Consider the following 23,864-nt stretch of genomic DNA (forward strand, 5'->3'; position numbering starts at 1 on the left):
CGCTGAGCAAGGAGCCTGATGTGGGACCTTATCCCAGGGCCCTGGGATCATGACCTGAGCCGAAGGCAGACACCTAACTGACTGAGCCACCCAGGAGCCCCTAATTATGCTAGTTTTGAAAGAATTTTAAAGTGGGCAACTTCTATTATTTCAGCATTTATTCATAAAATGAGACTTCATTAATATTTTGATGTCACCCTACTTTAACTTTGAGTAATCCAAAATTTGCATAAAATGCCAATTACTTCACTGTCCTCACAGACGGGGCTCCAAAAAACTGCTGTATTAATTATACTCTATCCGACAGGATACGGTTTTCTTGCACCTTTGCCATCACTAATTAGGTATTACTATTCTTTTTCATCTTTTCCAGTCAGATGGTGAAAATAGTGTCATATTTAATTAGCATTTTCCTGATAACTAGTAAGTTGAGCATCCTGTCATGTTTAATTACCATTTATATCCTTTCTGTAATTTGCCCGTTTGTATTCTTTGTCCACTTGTCTATGAAGTTTAATTTTTTTTCCTCTGAGACCTTTAAAAATCTGAAGAAACATCTATGGATTTTTTTCCCTTAAGTTAAAGAAGTAGGAATTGCCAGAAAATTAGCTATTGGAAATATTGTTAAAGTTGAGTTTAAAGCAAAAATGTGCCTGTGTAAACTCCGTTGAAAGTGCTGACTCCTGAGTTGAGGTTGAATCCAACCTAAAAATAAGTTGTTTTCCAACTTAAGTCCACTCTAAAGTTGATTGCTTTGATCTTTGAATGAGTTATAAGTGGTGGTTAAGTATTTAGGCCAATCCACAAAAATCCCTGTGATAAAACCAAATGACTTCAACAACCGTATCTTCTGAACCGACTGACAAAGTTTTTTTAATTTCTGCTCCTGCTTGTAAAAGGAAGCGGGGAGTTATAGTTTAGATGCAAAGAATTGAAATTTTCTTGGACATTTAGATAATTTATGAAAAAAAAAAACCAGGACTGCGTGTTTGAAATGGGGGACAATAACAGAAAATTGATAATACTATCAATACTAACAATCCTGGAATATTGGCTTGAGTTCTAGGTCCTGGGGATGTTGGTACAACAGAAATAAGAGAGTGGGAAATTACTGGCTTTACCTTATTCCCAAATCTGTGTCAGCCCCATGCCGTGGACCCATGATCCATTTTCTCTGGGTCCCTTCTTCACTTAGCCCATATCTCAGCCTTTGACCTGAAACTTTGTTTTCTTGGGCCTGCCTACCACCTCTTAGCCTGCTCCCCTCCTTCTTTCTGTCCTCAAGAATCAGCTACTCCTTGACTTCAGCCTGGATTTCTAGTTTTTGCCCATGGTGGATGGGGGCCTGTGGGTGAAGGTAGAGTGGGAGAGTGTTGGAGGCAGAAGCACTTCGAGGAAGTGTGGGGAGCCTGGCCCTGGGCTACAGAGCAGGGAAGGCAGATCTCAGCAACACTCTTCTTGTATTTTATCACTTTTTTATTAACTAGTTTTCTGAGATTAAAAAAATGAACCAACACACATAGTAATACAAAAATTAAATCAGTTTAAAGAGGTTTTAGAATAGAAGTAAGTCTCTCTCTGGCCCCATGTTCCCAGTTTCTGTGACAACCATCTTTAACAGTTTTCTTATTTATCCTTCCAGAAATGGTAAAATACATTAACACAAAAAGAAGAATCTTGTACATTGTATCCTATACCTTGCTCTTTAAAAGATTTAAAATTCGGGGCACCTAGGTGGCTCAGTCAGTTAAGTGCCTGCCTTTGGCTCAGGTCATGATTCCAGGGTCCTGGGATCAAGCCCCACACTGGGTTCCCTGCTCAGCAGGGAGCCTGCTTCTGCCTCTGCATGCTGCTTCCTCTGCTTGTATGGCTCTGTCTAAATAAATAAATAAGCTTTAAAATTCAGAAATATCTTTTTAAAATTTTTTTACATTTTTATTTAAATTACTAAAATTTTTTTTATTGTGTTAAGTTAGTCACCATACGGTACATCATTAGTTTTTTTTTCCAATTTATTTATTTTCAGAAAAACAGTATTCATTATTTTTTCACCACACCCAGTGCTCCATGCAAGCCGTGCCCTCTATAATACCCACCACCTGGTACCCCAACCTCCCACCCCCCCCGCCCCTTCAAGCCCCTCAGATTGTTTTTCAGAGTCCATAGTCTCTCGTGGTTCACCTCCCCTTCCAATTTACCTAAAAGCACATACCCTCCCCAATGTCCATAACATCATTAGTTTTTGATGTAGTGCTCCATGATTCATTGTTTGCGTAGAACACCCAGTGCTCCATGCAATACATTCCCTCCTTAATACCCATCAGCACACTCATCCATCCCCTGACACCCCTCCCTTCTAAAACCCTCCATTTGTTTCTGGAGCCCATAGTTTCTCATGGTTTGTCTCCCACTCCAAATTCTCCTGCTTCATTTTTCCCTTCTCCTAATATCCTCCATGCTATTCCTTATGGTCCACAAATAAGTGAAACCGTAAGATAATTGTCTCTGTTTTTCTTATTTCACTCAGCATAATCTCCTCCAGTACCATTCATGTTGATGCAAAAATTGGATATTCATCCTTTCTGATAGCTGAGTAATATTCCATTGTACATATGGACCACATCCTCATTATCCATTCATCTATTGAAGGGCATGTTGGCTCTTTCCAGTTTGGCGATTGAGGACATTGCTGCTCTGAACATTGGGGTGCATATGGCCCTTCTTTAAAATTCAGAAATATCTTAAACCTACAAAAAAGAAGATAATATTATACCCAATACCACTAACAAAAGATGTTAACATTTGTCACATTTACTTCATTTTATAGAAATTATCAAATATGTTGGTGTACTTTGCTCATAATATCCTCTTCTTTCAATGGCTGTTGTGTCTGTAGTGCTATTCTTTTTTTCCTTCCTTGGTAATGTTTATTTGTGCTTTCTCCCTTTTTTTCATGACCCCTTGCTAGGGGGTTTATTCATTATTAGTTTTTTTTGAAGATTTTATTTATCTATTTGTCAGAGAGAGAGAGAGAGAGCACGCGCAAGCAGGGGGAGTGGCAGGCAGAGGGAGAAGCAGGCTCCCCACCAAATAAGGAGCCTGATGAGGGACTTGATCCCAGTACTCTGGGATCATAACCTGAACTGAAGGCAGATGCTTAACCAACTGAGCCACCCAGGTGTCCCTTAAAATGCAGTTTTAGGATTATATAAAACCTGTGTGTTTCCAAAGTCAAAACTGTAGAACAGTATACATTCAGAGGCTTCATTTTATTCCTCTCTGCCCCACCTTTTCCTTGCCTTGCCCTAGGCTAAGCCCTTGTATTTATTACATACCCTTACAATGATTCTCTCTGCCATATAAACAAACTCATATATATATGTGTGTGTGTTTATATAACAATATATTTATCATAATAAAAATTAATATTTATGTGTTATATAAATATTAGTATATAATATAAATATAATATTTATTTATTACATAATACATATATATGAATATATATATATATATATATATATATAGTCCCTCACCCCTTATACAAATGGTAGCATTCTGTCCATACTGTTTACAGCTTATTTTTCCACCAGTATATCCTGGAGATCACTTCGTGCCTTTAAAGATCTTCTTCTTCCTCTTCCTCTTCTTCTTCCCACTCTTCCCCCTACTCCTCTTCCTCCTTTTTTTTTCCACAACTGCATAGTATTTCTTTGTGTGAGTGCCCCAGAATCCCAGCGATGAAATTTGGGTTCTTTGCAATTTTGTGGTAATACAAATAATGCCAAGATGAATAACCTTGTGCATGGGTCATTTCATATTTAGTCAATATATGTTTGTGAGATTACTGGGTCAAAAGACAAATGTGTATTAAGGCATCACTTTTAATTAATTGTTGCTGGTATATAGAGAAGTGATGCTGATCATTTTTCAGTAGAATTTGTTGTCTTTCGTACGTTGATATTTAGATCACCTGCAATATGGACAGTTTGTCCTTGCTTTCTAACCCCAATGTATTTTTATGTCTTTTACTTACTTATTTTTGATCTCTAAAACAATGCTGACTAGAGTCGGTGATGAGAGTGGGCATTCTCATCATGCCTGATATGAAAGGCCATAGATACAACATCGTGGTTAGGAGAAGCACAGTGGAGCACACTACTTGGTTCAGTCCTTGTTCTCACCACGTGACCTTTCTCACTGCATGACTTTGGGCAAACCACTTCCCTATTTCTCATCTTTTTCTCTTTAAGAGGGGAATAATAATGGTACCCTTCTCATAGAATTATTGTGAGGACCAAATGATTATATGGATGGTATATATGTACTCTGTGTGTGTGTGTGCGTGTGTGTGTACCTGGCAAATATTGGGTACTGTACAAATTCATGTTACTGTTATTATTATTATTATATAAGCAAGCTCTACACCCAATAAGTAAGCTCTACACTTAATTATTATATAAGTAAGCTCTACACTCATGACCCTGAGCCCCAGAGTCACATGCTAGTTATTGTTATTATTATTGCTACTATTACTAAGTTTCTGGTAACTAGCCTATATCAGGTAATCAAGTTAAAAAAGTTCTCTTTTATTATTAATTTTCTAAGAGTTTTTATTCATAAATAGGTGTTAAAATTATATGAAATAATTTTCCCCGGTTTTTGAGGTAATCATTTTCCCCCTATTTGTTAATATGGCAAATTATATTAAATAGTGTTCCGAAGTTATTCCATTCTTGGATTATCCCAGGACTAACTATACTGGTCACCATTTATCTATGTTTTTGATGGGTTGATAGATTCAATTTCCTAATGTTGTATTTAGAATTTGTGCCACATATATTCCTAAGTGATTTTTCACATGCAACTTTGTTTTTACCTTACCATCGTTGCTAGTTTAAGTAGCCTCATAATTTAATTGGGAAGTTTCCTTCTGTTTCTGTTCTTTGGAACAAATTAGTAAAATATGGATTGTCTGTTCTCTGAGAGCTTGTAAGTTTCACTTATAAAGCAGTGAGGATCTGAAGCTTTACTTGAGGTTTGCCTTTTTTTAATCTGATCGGTGGATTCAGTTTATTTACTGGTTATAGTCTCTCAGGTTTTCTTTTTCTTCTTGAGTCAGAACTGATAAATTATATATTTCTGAATGATTGTCCAATAGGACTAATTTTAAGTTAGTTAGTGTAACAATTTTTTTTTCAAGATTTCATTTATTTGAGAGAGAGAGAGAGAGAACACAAGCGAGGTGAGAGGCAGAGGGAGAAGCACATTCCCTGTCTAGCAGGGAGCCTGTTGAAGGGCATGACCTGAGCTGAAGGCAGATGCTTAACCGACTGAGCCACCCAGGTGCCCCAGTGTAACAATTTTTCTAAGTCCCTGCTGAAGTTAGTTATATATATATATTTTATTCCTAATAGGACTGAGTTATGCTTTTGTCCTTTTCTTCTTATTTATTCTTGGAAGTTTATCTATTTTATTAATCTTTTAAAAAATCAAGCCTTCTGTTTCTCTGATTACCTCCACTGTTTCTTTTCTATTTTATTAATCTTTGTTCTTATCTTTCTATTTTCTTCTAATTGAGGGAGGTAACCATTTTTTCAAATTTGGATGCATAGCTCACTAATATTTGATCTTTGTCTTTCTACAGCAATGTCCACTTTGCTTTTAAATAGAATAACTTTTAAATAGTGTTACTCAAGGGACGCCTGGGTGGCTCAGTTGGTTGGACGACTGCCTTCGGCTCAGGGCGTGATCCTGGAGTCCCGGGATCGAGTCCCACATCGGGCTCCCAGCTCCATGGGGAGTCTGCTTCGCTCTCTGACCTTCTCCTCGCTCATGCTCTCTCTCACTGTCTCTCTCTCTCAAATAAATAAATAAAATCTTTAAAAAATAAATAAATAAATAAATAAATAAATAGTGTTACTCAAATATTCTATAACTTCACTTCTGTGTGATGTATCAAGTATCAATACGAGGGTTATAAAATCTCCCACTGCAGTGGAGGGTTATAATTTTTTTTCTTCATAATTCTATTGGTGTTTGCTCTGTATTTTGTTTGGGGTATACTAGTTTATTTATTTATTTTTAAATATTTACTTGTTTATTTTAGAGAAGAGCATGCACAGGAAGGGGCAAAGTGACGGGGGAAACTTTAACAAACTCCTGGATGCTCTGCTGCTCTTGGAGACTGATGTGGGGCTTGATCTTCCAACCCCGAGATTAGGACCTGAGCGGGAACAAAGAGTCAGAGGCTTAGCCAACTGCGCCATCCAGGGGCCACAGGGGTGTACCAGTTTGGAAGTACTAAATCATCCAGGTGAATTTACTCCTTGGTGGTTCCTCCTTATCTCCAATGGAGAATTTTACTGCAACATATGTTTTGTCTGCTAATATAACGGTATCAGCTTTCTTTCGGTTTGAATTGGTCTATGTTTCCCCATCCTATTAGTTTTGCTTCTCCATATTATTATTTTTAAGTATGTCTCGTATAAATAGGATAGCCAGAAGTGTGTGTGTGTGTGTGTGTGTGTGTGTGTATGCAAGTGTTATTTATCTGAGAGTTTTTTAACTGGCATGATTATGATGTCTAGGGGACAGAGACCATCTCAGAGTGACGCTGAAGGTGACAGCCACATCCTAAGAATGTGGAACAGAAAGATAAAAGAACCCGGAGACATTAATGACATAATGGAGCTCCTGCACCAGACTTTACTGCCCATCTCCACACACTAACTGAGGAAACAACAAACCCCTACTTGTTAAGTCACCTTAAAATGAGTTTTCTGTTTCATTCCGCTGTGAACCAATCTCCAGCTGATTATAGAGCAACTATTCTGGAAGTTATTCTTATTTAACTTTTCCTTCCTTTCTCTTTCTCTTTTTTCCTTTCTCTATCCCTCCCTCCCTTCCTTCCTTTGTGTGGTATTTCTATCTGCCTCTGGAATATCAAGAACCTTAGAATATTTACATTCTCAACCTTTACCTTAAATTATAATTGTGAAATGGCGTTTTGATTTGTCTTGTTTGACAACTCTGGCAGTTTGTTATTTCAAACATGATTAATACAGATTTGCCCATGTTTACTGCCATTTCTATTTTCATCATTGCTTCTGAAATTCTATTCCTTCCTTTTATGTAAGTTTCTTTTCTTTTATTTCTTTTTTTCTAAAGATTTTATTTATTTATTTGCCAGAGAGAGGGAGAGAGAGCACAAGCAGGGGGAGAGGCAAAGAGAAAGGGAGAAGCAGGCTCCCTGCCAAGTGGAGAGCCCGATGAGGGACTCAGTCCTCTGACCCTGGAATCATGACCTGAGACAAAGGCAGACGCTTAACTGACTGAGCCACCCAGGTGTTCCCTATGTAAATTTCTTTCTTCTTGTGGTGTATCTTTAGCTGTTCAAAATCTCATCACATAGATTAAGTCCCTAGGTGGATGGGCGCCTCAGGTCCAAGGCCTTAAGTGCAGTTCCTCAGGGATAGCTCCTATAGATATGAAGCCTGTAAATTAGACAAGTTTTCTGTCCCTCTCCACCTGACCTGTAATGGTGGGACAGGCATGGGACAACTTAATTAACATAATTAATTAACATACAGTGTATTATTAGTTTCAGAGGTAGAGTTCAGTGAGGTTATCAGTTCTTGATGAGAATTCAAGAGCTCTACTAATTCTTCATGGCTCTTGGTTTTACCTCCTGGACCCTTGGATCCATCCTGAGTCATCCTCCTTGTCTACAAAAGGTAACCCATCTTTGTGGGTTTAGTTTTCTCAGCCTACTTCCTGCCTGTAGGAGTTTGAGTGTCTGGAGTCTTTTTCCTTTTGCACTGCCTCTGACCTTTCCGTTCAAGCTGGCAAGCAGTGTTCCTACCCATAGAATTCTCTTAAAAACGTCATAGTTGTCTTTGACTTTTTTTGGGTTCACTCCATTAAGCAAAACCACACCTGCACACCTTTTTGAAACAAGCCCTTCTCTGCCTTGGTTTTCTGCTCTTTACTCCCGAGTGGCAATACCCTTCAGCTTCTTGGAAGCACTAATATTTGACTGAATGGTTCTTTTTTTTTTTTTTTTTTTTTTAAGATTTTCTTTATTTATTTGACAGACAGAGATCACAAGTAGGCAGAGAGGCAGACAGAGAGAGGAGGAAGCAGGCTCCCTGCTGAGCAGAGAGCCCAATTCGGGGCTCGATCCCAGGACCCTGGGATCATGACCTGAGCCGAAGGCAGAGGCTTTAACCCACTGAGCCACCCAGGTGCCCCAACTGAATGGTTCTTAACAAAGCATTTTCCAGCCATGCACTCAGCTTCATCTTCATACCAGGTTTTCCTGAGCTTGTTCGGGATTTGATCTTTGCCTTGGAACCATTTCTTAATTTTAGCATTGTTTGCCATCTGAGGAGGCAGAGAAAATTCAAAACCAGCAGATCCTGGCAGCTTTTTAAGAAACCTCCTTTAGCTTCTCTCTTTGCTTTCACATTTTACTTTAAGCAGCAAGAAGTCAGATAGCATGTTCAACACTTGGAATTCTACATAGCTGAATCACCTCCCCTTAAGTCTATTTCTTACTTCACATATCTCAGTAGGCAATAATGTTTCTGCCACTACATGACAAGGGTCTCCCACCTTCCAGTTTTTAGTCATATTTTCTTCACTTTCCTTTAAACCCTTGACTGTAAAGCCTCCTCAGAGTCTACCAAGCTTCTACTAACCAGCCATTTATTTATTTATTATACTATTTGTTGAAAGCTCTTCAGCCTTGCACTTAACACCCTCCTCAAACTCATTCAAATTTTCCATACACTTTCCAATTTCAAAGATACTCCCACATCCATTATGGCACCACAACACTTGGAAGTACCCAAATCCTTATTGTCTCCTGTTGTGTAATAAACTGCCCAGAAACTTAATGGCTTAAAACCATAATAAATGTTTATTAGTTCAAACGGTTTTTGTGGGTCTGGAATTTGGGAGCAGCTTCGCTCAGTCTTTGGGTCTCGTATGGTGTTGCATGGAGCCTCAGTCATCTGGAGGCTCTGATTCCATGATGACTCACATACGTGGCTGACGAAAAAGTGGCATTTGTAGCCAGGAAGGAAGTTTCAATTTCTTAGCCCATGGAACTCTCCAGAGGGCTGCTGAGCCCTGTTAGCATATGGTATTGGCTTCTCCCGGGGGGAGTGATCCAAGAGGCAGCAGCAAGGCAGAATCCCCACTGTCTTTTATGATAAAGACTTGGAATGTCATTTAGACAATATCTTAGTGGTTTCATAGATCAGCCCTAACTCAGTGTGGGATGGAAACACAGAGAAATAAATCCAGGAGAAGAGATTCTGTGGAGCCATCTTGGAGGTTGGTGAACACACAGTCCAACAAGAAGATAGTGATTTTACTTTTCAAAATGGATTTTGTTTTAACTTTTTTGTCTCTTATTTCAAAAGAAGTAAGTGTTGGCCACATAAAAAATACAAGTAAACAAAAAATACTTTTCTAGATACCCCAACACCCATACACTTTGAAACTGTCACATTACATCCCTAGGTGTATACATCCTTTTATAATTTTTACATTTTAAGGACTTTACTGGTAGAGGCTTCATAAAATACATCTAAAGATGCACTGAACATGTTTTCCTGGCATTTAAAAATGAACAAACATCTCCAGTTATATTAAGGGATGTTTTTATACTAAGGGCTTTTTTCTCCCTCCATTAACTAAGTATTGCCTTTTCTTCTTATTCTCCAGGTGGGCTGGGAGTTCTCCATGATACCTATCCTTTAGAGTTGAAGTTTTGACAGGGTTCTTTTTCCCTCTGGAAAGCCCTTGGACTTTAGAAGTGCTTTGAATTGGAAGCACTTGGAATTCAGAAGCCACTAAAACCCTTAATGCCTTTGGAATGCTGGACTAACCAGTTTTGGAGAGAAATCTTATATACCTGGCTCTCCTGAGTTGCACAATTAGAGCTTTGACATAAACATGGCCCTTACCCCACATCCATCCTGAAATCAGAGACCCATCAACCAGCTGAATCACAGTTCTGCTGACTTCTGCCCAGAGCCCAGGGTTCCTGACAGCACCATTCTACTTGCTCCGGACGGAATGCTCCAGGCTGAGGAAGGAAGGTGGTTCCCACATCTTGGGTATTGGTAGTCCGTGTAGAATAGAGAGCTCTCTTTTCTTAAGAGAGAGAGTAAATACATGAACGAGTATTTAGTCCATGTAGAATAGAGAGCTCTCTTTTCTAAGAATAGGTCTCTAGAAAGGCTAGTTTTAGTGATGCTTTCAGAGTCAGAAGGGAAAAAAGGAGCTTCAAGAAACCAAGAAAGTTCCCAGCTTTGGGATCACTGGAATCCACATGTTTACTCCATCATCACCCTGTCTTCCTCCCTCATATGAGGAGGTACAGGGCTTCCCTTCCTTCCTTCCTTCATCCCTCTCTCCCTCCCTCCTTTCCTCTCTTCCTTTTTTCCCTCCCCCCCTTCTTTCCTTCCTTCCTTTCCCCCTTCCTTCCTTCTTGGATCTAAAAAAATTACACTGGTTATACAGGTTTATTGTAGAAAGATGAGAAAATACAGATGAACAAAAACAACAAAAAAAAGAAAATGAAAGTCACCACCCAGATTTAACCACTATTAAAATTTGAATATGTATCCTTCCAAACATGTTTTCCCATTTATTAATGGGAATTAATAAATTAATTGTTGTTTTTAAAGGAACTGAGTTAAAAAGAGAAACTAACTTTCTTTCATTGAACATATTTAACATAGACCATTATAATTGGTTGATTCTTTGGATGTTTTCCAATTTGGAAATAACTGAAAAGTATAGAAAATGTTAGGCAAAAGTTAACTCAATTTTCATGAACTAGCCACTTATTTTCCTCATTGCTTCTCTATATATTTTTTCCATTATGTAAAGGTAGGGATGAAAGAAGGTAAAGAGGGAAAAAGAAGTTTGGTGGAGAAACACTGTATAACAATAAGGGAACAAAAATCAGCTAAAATTAAGAGATATTAATATGTTTCAGACCAATTTGGGGAGAAGGAGGGTAGTAGAAAACCCACATGGACCAGCATCTTTGCCCATACGGTGTGACAGTGAGGATAGAGTGGGGACTAGTGAAGTCAGTTGCCTGGACTGGAATTTGGTGTTGATGAAGTCAAGGGGATGTGGTTCATCACTGGGTTAAAACAGTGAGTATCCCTCAAAGGTACCAATCTCATGGCAGGGACAGTGCTTGAAAACAAATGTCTCACAAACGCATGTCACCAAAGACAGCTTGGTGAAGGTGGGAATAATCCAACATTACTCCCTGGGGAAGAATGCCTTATAGCACAACTTACTGATAAAGATCATAGTTTTTACCTGTCTGTACATGGTAATTTTGTTGGTTTGTTGGTTTCTTTAATTACAGTCCAAATTGCCTTAATATTTGGTGCAAGAATATTAGACTATGTCTTCAATTTATGTGAAGGTAAATTTGACTTCCTTGAACGGCTCTCAGACAATCTGCTCCTGAATATCATTTCTTATCTGGATCTTGAAGATATTGCCAGGCTTTCTCAAACGTCACGCAGATTTGCGCAGGTAACAGATAATTATTTTGTGTCTATGCGGGTTTTTTCTTGTCCTTCCTCAAAGTTCGTCTTCCTCCCTCCCTCCCTCTCTCCCTCCCTCCCTCTCTTCCTTCCTTATTTCCTTCCTTCCTTCCTCATAGTTTATTGTTTGCATTCATTTCAGCAAACATCTGTTGAATACTTACTTGATTATGAGCACTGTTTTATGCACAGAGGTAGCAGACATGAAAAGACATTATTCCTGCCCTCAAGAAACTTATAGTCTAACAGGAGAGGCTCTAACAGATACAGATTATTACAGTATAATGTGAGCAGTTCAAGAAAGGATGTGTGTATGAGGTACAAAGAGTGCAAAGTAATTTCCTCTGCCAGGCTTCACAGAAAGAGTAATTTTTTTCTGGGTTTTCAAGGTAAAATAAGAGCTCACGAGGTGGTCTGAAGACTAGAGGCATTTCGGGTTGAGGGGCATTCCAAGTCCAGGCAACAGTTCAGGCAGAGGCATGGCCACATGAAAGAAGGCATGGAGTAGTGAGTCTTCTATCTGTCTCCCTTTCTTCCATTAACAGCCCTTTGCAGAATTATCTATTCACAATTTGATGGTTTTGGGGAAATTGCTCATCATAGTGCCTTGTCCTCCTCCATGCCCCAGGCTGACCAAATAGACTCTCTCACACTATTTTGAATCCTCAGCAGAATGATGAGATCAGAAGATGCACTTGGTGCGGATTTCACCCAATGACAGGGCCTTGAGGCAACCATTGTTGGTTCCTCTCCCTGTATCCCGGAAGATGCCTTCGTTCCTGCCCCTTTAGTTATTCCTAAATGCACATATCATTCTTCCATGAAATCCTTTTTTGGCTTAAATTAATTAGAGTTGGACTTTGTTTGAAACAGAAGAAACCTAACTTGGTATTTAGTTGTAATATACTGGGGCAATGACCATTTATAAAAGAGCATGCAACACTTCCCAAGATGAATTAAATCATAATCTTTTTTTTTTTTAAGACATTTATTCATGGGGTGCCTGGGTGGCACAGTCAGTTAAGCATCTGACTCTTGGTTTTAGCTCAGGTTGTGATCCCAGGGTCATGATATTGAGTCCTGCACAGGGCTCCACTTTCAGCAAAAGTCTGCTTGCCTTTCTCTTTATCACTCTCCCGCTCCCCTCACATGCATCAGATCCATCTCTCTCTAAAAATAAATAAATATTGGGGCTCCTGGGTGGTTCAGTTGGTTAAGCGTCTGCCTTCGGCTCAGGTCATGATGCCAGGGTCCTGGGATCGAGCCCCACATTGGGATCCCTGCTTGGCTGGAAGCCTGCTTCTCCTTCAACGCTCCCTGCTTGTGTTCCCTCTCTCACTGTCAAATAAGGAAACAGAATCTTTAAAAAAAAAAAAGTAAAAAATAAAATAAAATATAATGCTTAAAAAAATCTTTAAGACCGTATTCACCCATTTTTATTTTATTTATATTTATTTATTTATTTTTAGGTAGGCTCCAGACCCAATGTGGGGCTTGAATTCAGGACCCTGAGATCAGGAATCACATGCTCTACTGATTGAACCAGCCAGGTGCCCCTAATTCATAATCTTATTACCTAAAAGATCAACACTTTTTTTCACAATCATGCCGTCATATTTCTTGATATATATACATTTTAAAATTATTATTATTTTTTATTTTTTAATTTTTTATAAACATATAATATATTTTTATCCCCAGGGGTACAGGTCTGTGAATCGCTAGGTTTACACACTTCACAACACTCACCAAAGCACATACCCTCCCCAATGTCCATAACCCCACCCCCCTTCTCCCAACCTCCCTCCCCCCAGAAACCCTCAGTTTGTTTTGTGAGATTAAGAGTCACTTATGGTTTGTCTCCCTCCCAGTCCCATCTTGTTTCATTTATTTTTCTCCTACCCACTTAACCCCCCACGTTGCATCACCACTTCCTCATATCAGGGAGATCACATGATAGTTGTCCTTCTCTGCTTGACTTATTTCGCTAAGCATGATACACTCTAGTTCCATCCACGTTGTCGCAAATGGCAAGATTTCATTTCTTTTGATGGCTGCATAGTATATATACATTTTAAATAATATAACCTATATTATTTCATGTATCCTCTTTGAGGATAAAAGCTTATGTTATTACTTGGTTTTCCCCCTAAAAATGGAGAGCCAGAAGGGAGTATTATAATTAATCACTATATATTTTTTTCCATTAAAATATGTATTAAAGATTTGCTGCTGATAAGAAGCTGATTATTCCTACTTTCAATGAAAAAGAATTTTAAATACATGAATATACTAGTCAGGATCTATTGAAAACTTCTGCCAGGGCCCGCGCTTGTTCCCAAAATGAAATGGAAGGATTCGTCAGAGAGTGGCAGCAACCGCGGTGTCTTGTGTAATTTATTCCTGACGCTGAGCAACTGTTTTCTCCCCAGGTGTTGCTCCCTTCCGCTCTCGATGGCTCCCTCTTAGCGTCCTGCCATTATTTCAGTGCTGTCTTGGAAATATCCTCCGTAATTTACCTGCTGCTCTAAAGGAAGCCTTTTCTGGGTTGCTGATTTCAGCTCTCGGTATCCTTGCAGAGCAGAATTTTTTGAAGATGGAGAAAGCAGTCCAGGGCTGCTGTGCCTTTTTCTCTCCATGTAATTGTTACTTCTCGTTTCTGTCTTCAGTCTATATTTTATCTGTATACCGTTTACTTAGTTTTCACCTACATTTATCAATTACTTTGTTTTGTCTTGCTAGTTGCCTCCTTGAAAAAAATTTCCATTTCAAATGAAATGAAAAGAAAAAAATTTCCATTTCAAATTTCTGCAGGCAAATTTATTAGCAAATTATTTGTGTCCAAGTTCTAACCCTTTTCCTCTGACCTTTGGGAGGGAGGTGTTCCTCTCCTCTGAGAGGCCAGTGCTGCCCGCCACCTGGCTCCAAGGTCTGAGTCAAGGGAATTTAGTCTGCCACTTATCTCCTTTCTCTTTTGGGTTGTTGTTATTTTTAAAAAGCTTTTTTTTTTTTTTTAAAGTAGGCTCCATACCCAATGCAAAGCCCAATTCGAGGCTTGAACTCACGACCCTGAGATCAAGACCTGAGCTGAGATTAAGAGTCAGAGCCACCTAGGTGGCCTTAAAAACCTTTTTGTTTACAAATAGTTTTATTTTTTTTTAAAGAGATTTTCTTTATTTATTTGAGAGAAAGAGAGAGAGAACAAGCACGAGGGGCAGGGGAGGGGGGATGGCAGAGGCAGAGGGAGAAGCAGATTCCTCACTGAGCAGGGAGCCCAAGACAGGGCTTGATCCCAGGACTCTGGGATCATGACCTGAGCTAAAGGCAGGCGCGTAATGACTGAGTCACCCAGGCGCTCCTACAAATAATTTTAGATTTGTAAGTGTTGCAAAGATAATACACACAGTTTGCATATACCCTTCACAGCTTTCCCTAACACTGACATCTTATATAACCAGGGATATTTATCAAAACTCAGCAATTAATACTGATAAAATACTATTAACTAAGCCACAGACTTTATTCATATTGCATCTGTTTTTCCACTAATGTCCTTTTGCTGTTTCAGGAACCAGTCTGGCATACTACATTGCATTTAGTTCCTATTTTTATTTTTTTAATTTATTTTTTATTTTAAAAAGATTTTATTTGTTTATTTGACAGACAGAGATCACAAGTAGGCAGAGAGGCAGGAGAAGAGGCTGGGAAGCAGGCCCCCTTAGTTCCTATTTTTAAATCTTTCTTTCATTTGTTTTTTCCTCTCTGAAATTTTTTCAAATCAGCCTCATCCTTGAGAATTCAAAAACTCTAGACTCGATTTGCAGCCAATCTCTTTCCTTTTCTCCTTGGGAAAACAAAACAGAACAAAACAAAAACAAGTTTACAGGGTAGTTCACCCTCAGGAAACTAGCATCATCAATGGGGGTGGAATTTTATAATCCATGATGAAATGAAAACAGTAAGTAAATGAGATATGAAGGGTTTGTTATCAAACCAAGTTTATTCCATTTAAATGATGATGATGATGATCGTCTTTTTTTTTTTTTTTTTAAATAGTAGGCTCCGTATTCAATGTGGGGCTTGAACTCACGACCCTGTGACTGAGGGTTTCATGCTTTACCAAATGAGCTAGACTAAATGACCATCCTTTATTGGAGGTTAGGCCTTCCTATTTTGGGAAGAGTTAAAATGTTCCTTCTTCTTCGTCTTCTTCTTTTTTTAAGATTTTATTTATTTGAGAGGGAGTGAGCAAGTTAGAGAATAAGAGAGCCCAAGCCAGGGGAGAGGCTAAGGGGAAGGGAGAAGCAGACTCCCTACTGAACAGGGAGCCCAATGCAGGACTCAGTTTGGGACTCCAGGATCGTGACCTGACTGAGCCTCCTAGGTGCCCCAAAATGCCCCTTCTTTTATGAAATAATGGCTGTAAAACTTGATCATTTCAACGAATTATCCAAACTTGGAAAAATTTAAAAAGTTAGCAATCTTATTTTGGTTCTTAATTTTTGTTTTGTTGGATTTCCAAAAATTTCGCTGGTCTTATGACGTCCTAAATTCCCAAAGCCACTAGTCTACTCTCAACCTCCTCATCTTCTTTTCCTCCTCTGCCATGCCTCAGAAATAGAACTAAATGTCCCTGGCCTCGTTCACAGTAACCCCTTCGTTGTCACGCCTAAAGGGCCTGTTTAGGCCTTCTACTCCCTGACCCATCTTTGTTTCCAGGATTCTCTGCTGGCTTTTCTCCTCGCCGTCTCTCATGCACTGGGCAGGCTCTTTTGGGCTTTTGGCATTTGCTTATACTGTTCCCTTTCCTAGGAATGTCCTGCTTCCGACCCACCTCTCTTAACTCCCACTCTCTGCTCTCTTGCTCTCATTCTATGTTTACCCAGCAGTGGAGTCTCCATGGATGAGTTCCTGAAAGCCTGGATGTTGGGTGGTTGTATTTCTCAGGGTGAACAACAAAGAGGCATCCTCTGGGAGCTTTGTTAAGATGAGCACACCCTCCAAAGGTGAATCTCGTGTCATGGGATACGAGAAAGGCAGCCGAGGGCCAGCTCTGTGATTGACCCAAAGTCCTGCCAGGTAATCTGCCAGGAGGGAACCTGTCTTGGCCCAGGAAGCACCAGGCCTTGATCCTATCCCTTTCCAGCAAACTACACCAGAATAGACCCGAAAGAACCTCAGCAGTTAGATGAAAGGGTAAATCCCAGACACGGCAGGATGATGACGGTGATTGGCATATAAACATACTCATCTCGGTCGTGACTCAGGGACAGCTGCAGTCTCGCTATGACTGTGGTTCCCATGTCTGGCCAAGTAGGCGAAGCACCTGGAGAGCAGGTGAACATAGAGATGGGAAGCCCACACCCTGGTCGGTGGGCGGGTCTGAGTCGGAGCCAACATCTGTGTGTTTGCTTGTGTTTACAGCAACCCAATTCTGAATCCAGTCCAAGAATTTGATATTAAAATGGTACAGATAAAAGGTCTCATGAGACTGTGAAAGGTTGGAAGTTTGGGGGTGGTGGGGTGTATTCCTAGCTTCCCTGTGTACACGTATGGGGAGGTGTTTAAATCGGACGAAGACAGATAGCTGGGTTCTGTTCCCTGGTCAGCCACTCCCCACCAGGAGCCTTGGACAGCATTTTTTTTTTTTTTAAAGATTATTTATTTATTTGAGGGAGAGAGAACACAGAGGAAGAGGGAGAGGGAGAAACAGACTCCCTGCTCAGCAGGGAGCCCGATGCGGGGCTTGATCCCAGGACCCCGAGATCATGACCTGAGCCGAAGGCGGACGCCCACCCTACTGAGCCACCCTTATTCTTACAGACCCTTAATTCCTCCATTTGTAAAAGGAGGGGTCTTATCTAGATAAGCCCTAGGATCCCCTTCAACTTTTAGATAGCATCATCTATGTTAGGTTCATGCACCACCACCAGGGGGAGCTAAATCCACGATTAGCTGTGCCTTGGCTCACAGTCCCAGGAACCATAGCCAGGATGCATACCTCGTGTTTCTCAGCCTGGCATCTACCAAGCAAAGAGCCCCAGGGTTTGGGCATCTTAAATGGGGGCATTATGTAGACCAATTTATAATATAAAACAAACTGTAAGTATTTCCAGTATAAAATACGAGTCACAAATGAAGTTACACTGGTGAAAGTTTAAGCTCCCTTTTGAGAATTATTTTCTTTCTCTCCAAATCTCATAGTTCTTTTCAATAATTCTTCATTATATGAGGCACACTGATATCCTGAGATGTATCGTGCTGGTAAAGGGTAGTCATCTACCTTGGTGTTAAGAGTTCAAACCTTTTATAGGAGGATCGGAAGATCCATTAACTTTTAAATATTAAGACATTTTCTAAGAGTTTCCTTTTGTTGCTTATATTTAGAATATGTTGTGATCTGAATAGAGAAATTAGACCTTGAAGGACTGTTGAAGACTGTTGAAGATAACAATGATTTAACCAATATCAGAATGCTTGGGGGGCTGTCAATATCAGAAGATTCAGTGTTGCTGTGTCCCGGTAACCTTTATGTGAATGTGTAATACTTTTTGCTTTGATATTTATGCAGAAAGGACCTTAAGTTCTTATGCCTTCTTTTACTATTCATTTCTATTTGTAATTCCTTCTTTTCCCTTATTAGAGTACTTTTAGAGTAGCATAAAAATATAGAAAAGTATAAAAGTAAAAAGTCCTGGCTGATTTCTGCTTAAAATGGAATGTAATGGTGTCCTGAAATAGACGTGACATTGACGTGTCTCCCCCTCCCTAGAAGGAAGTTAGGATGCAGGAGAGCAAGGCAGGACAGAGCCAAGGCCAGGCCAGTGAGAATGCTTGGTTGCCTGGAGCTAGGGGTGGGGAGGGGAGTAAGTGTCAGCTACAGGCCAGGTGGGCTGAAATGGTGGCCCATAATAGGAGGACAGAAATCAGGGGCACCCACTGTTCCCCTTTAGATGGCTGTTGAATGCTGGGGTGGGTTCCAATCCTAATACTCAGGGCGGGGTGCGTCTTGTGAGGGACAGGTAGAAATGGTGGTAGTAACAGGCAGAGCAGGGCTGTGTCCAGGGCGGGAGCTGACAGCAGGTCCGCTGTGCGTGTGTGTGTATGTGTGTGTGTGTGTTGGGGGAGGGGGCTGCCTGGTAATCGTTCAGGCCTTCCTCCCAGAGATAAGGGAGGCAGCTGGGCTTCCCCATGACCCAATGTCTGGGGCATCAACCCTTCGATGTTGCACTATTCATACTAGTCTGAGCCCACAGGTTAGGGGGTAAAGGCTACTGCTTTCCTCACCTCCAGCTGGCCAGAGCCGGTTGCTCCGGGGACCATATGGGACTGGAGATGCTGCCGTCTTGCGCTGTACAAACCGGCTGTCCAGAACAGAGCCGCACACACATCAAGATGCATCTACCTGCAGGCAGGATCGTAGTAGTGTGCTGTCTTGAACACAGGGCCCTGCTTTCCCACCTTCAGCATTAGAAACAAGAGGCCTTCATTCTTTCACTTCTCTTTTTCCGTGTTTCTTGGGACCATATTTTTTTAACGTGTCTGGCATTAAAAAACGACTCAGAACCAAAGACGACATTATACATAAAATACCTTTTGTCTTAGAAACTGAATTTCTTACTCTCCTTTACCCTCCAAGATGTCTATGTTACACCCTCTTCTCTCTCCTGAAGTCCCCTGCTTCCTCACTCTTAGTTGATGTTGTGGCCTCTTATTTCATGGAGGAATTGGAAGGAGTCACCAGAGAACTGCCCTGCTGTCCCTTCCCCTCATCCCTCTGCCCATCAACTCTGTAAACTTCCTGTCCCAGGTAAGAAGTTCTCCTCCTTATTACCCAAGGCCACATTTCCACCTGTGCGTTTCAGCTCCTCTGCTCAGCCACTTCGCGCATGCAGCTGTCCCTGTCACTCGTCCTACTCCCACTACTGGGTCATTTCCATCAGTACATTAAAAAAAAAATGCCTTGACCTGATTCCCTATTCTGCTCTTCAAGCAAAATCCCCTCAAAAGAGTGACCATAGGGATGCCTGGGTGGCTCAGTGGGTTAAGCCACTGCCTTCGGCTCAGGTCAAGATCCCAGCGTCCTGGGATCGAGTCCTACATCGGGTTCCTTGCTCAGCGGGAGCCTGCTTCTCCCTCTGCCTCTGCCTGCCACTCTGTCTTCCATGTGCTCTCTCTCTCTTTCTGACAAATAAATAAATAAAAATCTTAAAAAAAAAAAAAGAGTGACCATAATTGCTATATCCATTTTGTCTTCTCCTGTCCCTTCCTGGACCCACTCTAGCCAGGCATTCAGTCCCCACTCTGCCATGGGAACCTCTTGTCAAGGTTACCATTTGCCCACGATATTACAAAAGCACCAGTCAGTTGTAAACTCCTGTCTTTTCAGCAGCCTTGAGACACTGGATTGCTGTCCGGGTTTTCTTCCTTATTCTCAGACTCCCTTGCTGGAAACTGTTTTATTTTCTGACTGCTTTCATGTTGGAATGTCCTAGAGCTCTTCCCTGGGCATTTTCTCTCTCTACAGTCACACCTATGTGATAGCATCTAATCCCAGGGCTTTATTATTATTATTTTTTAAAGATTTATTTATTTGACAGAGAGAGAGATCACAAGTAGGGAGAGATGCAGGCAGAGAGAGAGAGGGGGGAAGCAGGCTCCCTGCTGAGCAGAGAGCCCGATGCAGGGATCAATCCCAGGACTCTGAGATCATGACCTGAGCCGAAAGCAGAGGCTTAACCCACTGAGCCACCCAGGCACCCCCAGGGCTTTAAATAGTATTTACACACTGATAATTTCCAAACGTGTGTTTCCAGGCCAGGTTGTCTCCTTGAACTTCTGACTTTTTAAAATTAAATTAAATTAAATTAATTTATTTGATATAGAGAGAGAGACAGTGAGAGAGGGAACATAAGCAGGGGGAGTGGGAGAGCGAGAAGCAGGCTCCCCAACTGTGCTCCTACCTGAGCAGGGAGCCCAACGCAGGGCTTGATCCCAGGACCCTGAGATCATGACCTGAGCCAAAGGCAGATGCTTAACCATTGAGCTACTCAGGCACCCCTGAACTCCTTACTTTCAAGTCAATTGCATGCTCAGCACTTCCACCTAGAAGGAGTATAGACATTGCTGCTTTGACATGCCAAAACCAGACCTCTGACATCTCCCCCCACCCCCTGCCCCCTGCCACATACCTACAGACCAATTCTGCTTCTCCCACAGTCTTATTTTCTCAGTCACTGGCAACACCATCCACCCAGCTGCTCAAGCCAAATAGCTCATTGTTAATTCTTCTCTTTGTTCTCACCTCTCATCTAATTCATTCACAAGTCTATGAGCTCCACCTTCAAAACAGATCTACAGTCCAGCCATCTCTCACCTCCTCCCTTGCCACCACCCTGTCGCACGCCATCCTCCTGTCTTCCTGGACTTTCCAGGAAGCACACCACAGTGGACTTGCTTTCCCCTGATGGGCAGAACAGTACACCTTCTTCATTTTGCATCTGGATCCCGTTAGTTCTCTGGCCGTGGTCTTAGACCACGGAGCTGTTGATCCTGGCGCCGTCGTATGGGCTGATGATGATGTTGATGACGTTGATGATGTCATCCTGATAAGCAGGAGGTAGCCTATACCACAGATGCTCTGGCAACAACGTGTTGTAATCAGCCGTGTACCCTGTGCCTCTCATGAACCCGCAGAGTCAATGATGCTTCAAGGGTCTGCAGCCTCCATGGCGGGGGCCTGTCTGGGTCCTTGCTGACACCTGTGGGCACGCCTCCAGCGGGAAAGGACAGCTTGTACCCCAGGGCCTTAGAGTCAAGACCAGAATTTGTTTTTAGGAAAGTTTCTGTTTTTTGAAAAACAGCTCTTGGATTTCTTCTGGTTAAAGGCTACTGTTCTGGCTAGACGGTCAACGTCTTGAAGAGAACCAGATTTGGAGATTTGTGGTGATTCCTAGGGAAGGGGTATTTGGATGGACTTCTCAGCGTAAGCCGGAGGATAAAGATATCTGTGTCCCATGGGACTGCTCAGCAAAAGGCACTAATGCAGAGACGGTTTTCAGTAATTCGGTGGGTCAAATGGTCTGCTCTGTGAAAGGCAGTGCATTTCCCCAGGCACCCTCCTGTTTGCTGGGTTCATGAACAGAATGGCCCCTGGCAAGGATGGGTCAGTAACACCCAGACTTCATCATGGAGGAAGCAGCAGTTTGTCCTTCCTGGATCCTGGCCCCATTCTAGATACGGATCTGCCTTCCTTGCCCGCCATGGTTCTCCTGCAACATTGTGTGTAAGTTGAATGAATGCCTTCCTTTCCTTCACTATATCTCGTACGAGATTGCTTCGGATTAGTAGTAAATAATTTATGAAATAAATTGGCATACATAAATAAATAAATGTGGCCATGAACACAAAATTTCTTGCCCTTAGCGTATGTGCCATCCATTATCGATCCTTGAAGGGCCCACAGGCTTCCTGCTTTTCTTTGCCTCCTTGTAAGAGACGTCTTTGTGGAGGTTCGGACAGCTGGACCATGTCTGAGAGGGGATCGAGCAGAAGGGAAGCGCCCAGGCCAATGTGCTCTGACACTACTGGTTAAAGGTACCCTGGGCTTTTAATTGCTCGCCCACCATGCCTAGAGCTTTCCACTTCTGGATTTTCATGAATAACGACCACTGGATGGAACTGATAAAAAGGGAAATCAGGGGGTGCCTGGCTAGCGCAGTCAGTTCAGCGACCTGCTCTTGGTTTTAGCTTTCCTGATTTCAGGGTTGAGAGTTCAAGTCCCACGTGGAGCCTACTTAAAAAAAAAAAAAATAGTAATAATAAAATAAAATGGAGGCAAGCCCAGCAGGAGTTAACAATGCTCCCGCCTGAGAAGGTACTGCAGCACTGGGAGGAAGGTCAGTCAACCACACCATTGCCAGCCTCTGTTAGGTGGTTCGTTGGAAATGAACAATATAATGTTGTATATATAAATTAACTGTATAATGTTGTAAATGGGGCGCCTGGATGATTCAGTTGGTTAAGCATCTGCCTTCAGCTCAGGTCATGATCTCAGCGTCCTGGGATGGAGTCCCACATCCAGCTCCTTGCTCAGTGGGGAGCCTGCTTCTCCCTTGCCTACTGCTTCCCCTACTTGTGCTCTCTCTCTCTCTCTCTGACAAATAAATAATTAAATTAAAAAAAAAGCAATATCTTATATGTATTATTTATAGCTATCTTGCATTTTTATTCCTTTTTTTAAAAGATTTTTATTTATTTATTTGACAGAAATCACAAGTAGTCAGAGAGGCAGGCAGAGAGAGAGAGAGAGGAGGAGGAAGCAGGCTCCCCACTGAGCGAGAGAGCCAGATTCAGGACTCGATCCCAGGACCCTGAGATCATGACCTGAGCTGAAGGCAGAGGCTTAACCCACTGAGCCACCCAGGCGCCCACAGTTTTACTCTTAAATGAGATCATGACTTAGTTTATTCCATGAATCAAATATCGCTTCGTCCTTCAGGCATTCGTGCACTTGCCTTTCCTCCAAGAGGAGAGGAAGGAGATGGGAACCGTGTCTGGTGCGCCTTCGTGCCCAGGTCCCATCTCCTCCAGTCTCTCACAGACGACAGGAATTGGGGTGATTCTGTGAGTGAGTGAGTTGTCCTTCTCCTGCGTCTGACATAACCCACCTCTGGCCCCTCCCGCCGACAGCTATGCACATCGGACAAACTGTGGGAGAAGATAGTGAAATCCGCCTGTGACACCATCACGCCAGACATGCGCGCCCTGGCCGAGGACGTGGGCTGGAGACAGATGTTCTTCACCAATAAGCTGCAGCTCCAGCGACAGCTTCGCAAGAGGAAACATAGACAAGGAAGCCAGAGAGACAGTCAATTTTAGGGACACATTTTCTTACCTGCGGCGGGGGTGGGGGTCGAGGCCTCGCGGTAGTTCCCTTTTGTGTCCAAATCTCTTCTGTTTCCTTCCACTAAGAACTCGGATTTGAATTTACTGCTTCAAGGAGCAATAGGGAAAGCCACCCAACCTGACGAGGCAGGGCCTTGCCTGAACCACAGACCCCCTGTAGGAGGGTCCAATTCGTGGCCCCCACAAAGGGCTGTGGGACAGAAAGCCGAGACACCGGTAAGAAAAGAGGCTTCTGCTGTACAGAAACAAACAATAAATGATTACTCGCAGGTTTTTACTACATATCTGTTTTTCTGTAGGCATTTGGAAGGATTTCTGCCTGATTGAGGTGCCTCGGCGTCCCCATGGGCAACGGGGAGGGGCAGGGGC

The 23,864-nt window shown here is 41.9% G+C and overlaps 1 protein-coding gene across 1 annotated transcript in view; it reads left to right on the forward strand.

Annotated features, from left to right (window-relative positions):
- Nucleotides 1–23,468, forward strand: part of FBXO36 (F-box protein 36) — a 92,639-nt gene extending 69,171 nt beyond the window's left edge. The window contains exons 3-4 of the mRNA XM_044241796.1: nt 11,405–11,577; nt 23,280–23,468. Of these exons, the coding sequence (XP_044097731.1) occupies nt 11,405–11,577; nt 23,280–23,468 (362 nt within the window). The remainder of the gene's footprint in view (nt 1–11,404; nt 11,578–23,279) is intronic.
- Nucleotides 23,469–23,864: the final 396 nt, after the last annotated feature.

This window comes from Neovison vison, chromosome 3 (assembly GCF_020171115.1).
Source record: "Neovison vison isolate M4711 chromosome 3, ASM_NN_V1, whole genome shotgun sequence".
NCBI lineage: Eukaryota > Metazoa > Chordata > Mammalia > Carnivora > Mustelidae > Neogale > Neogale vison.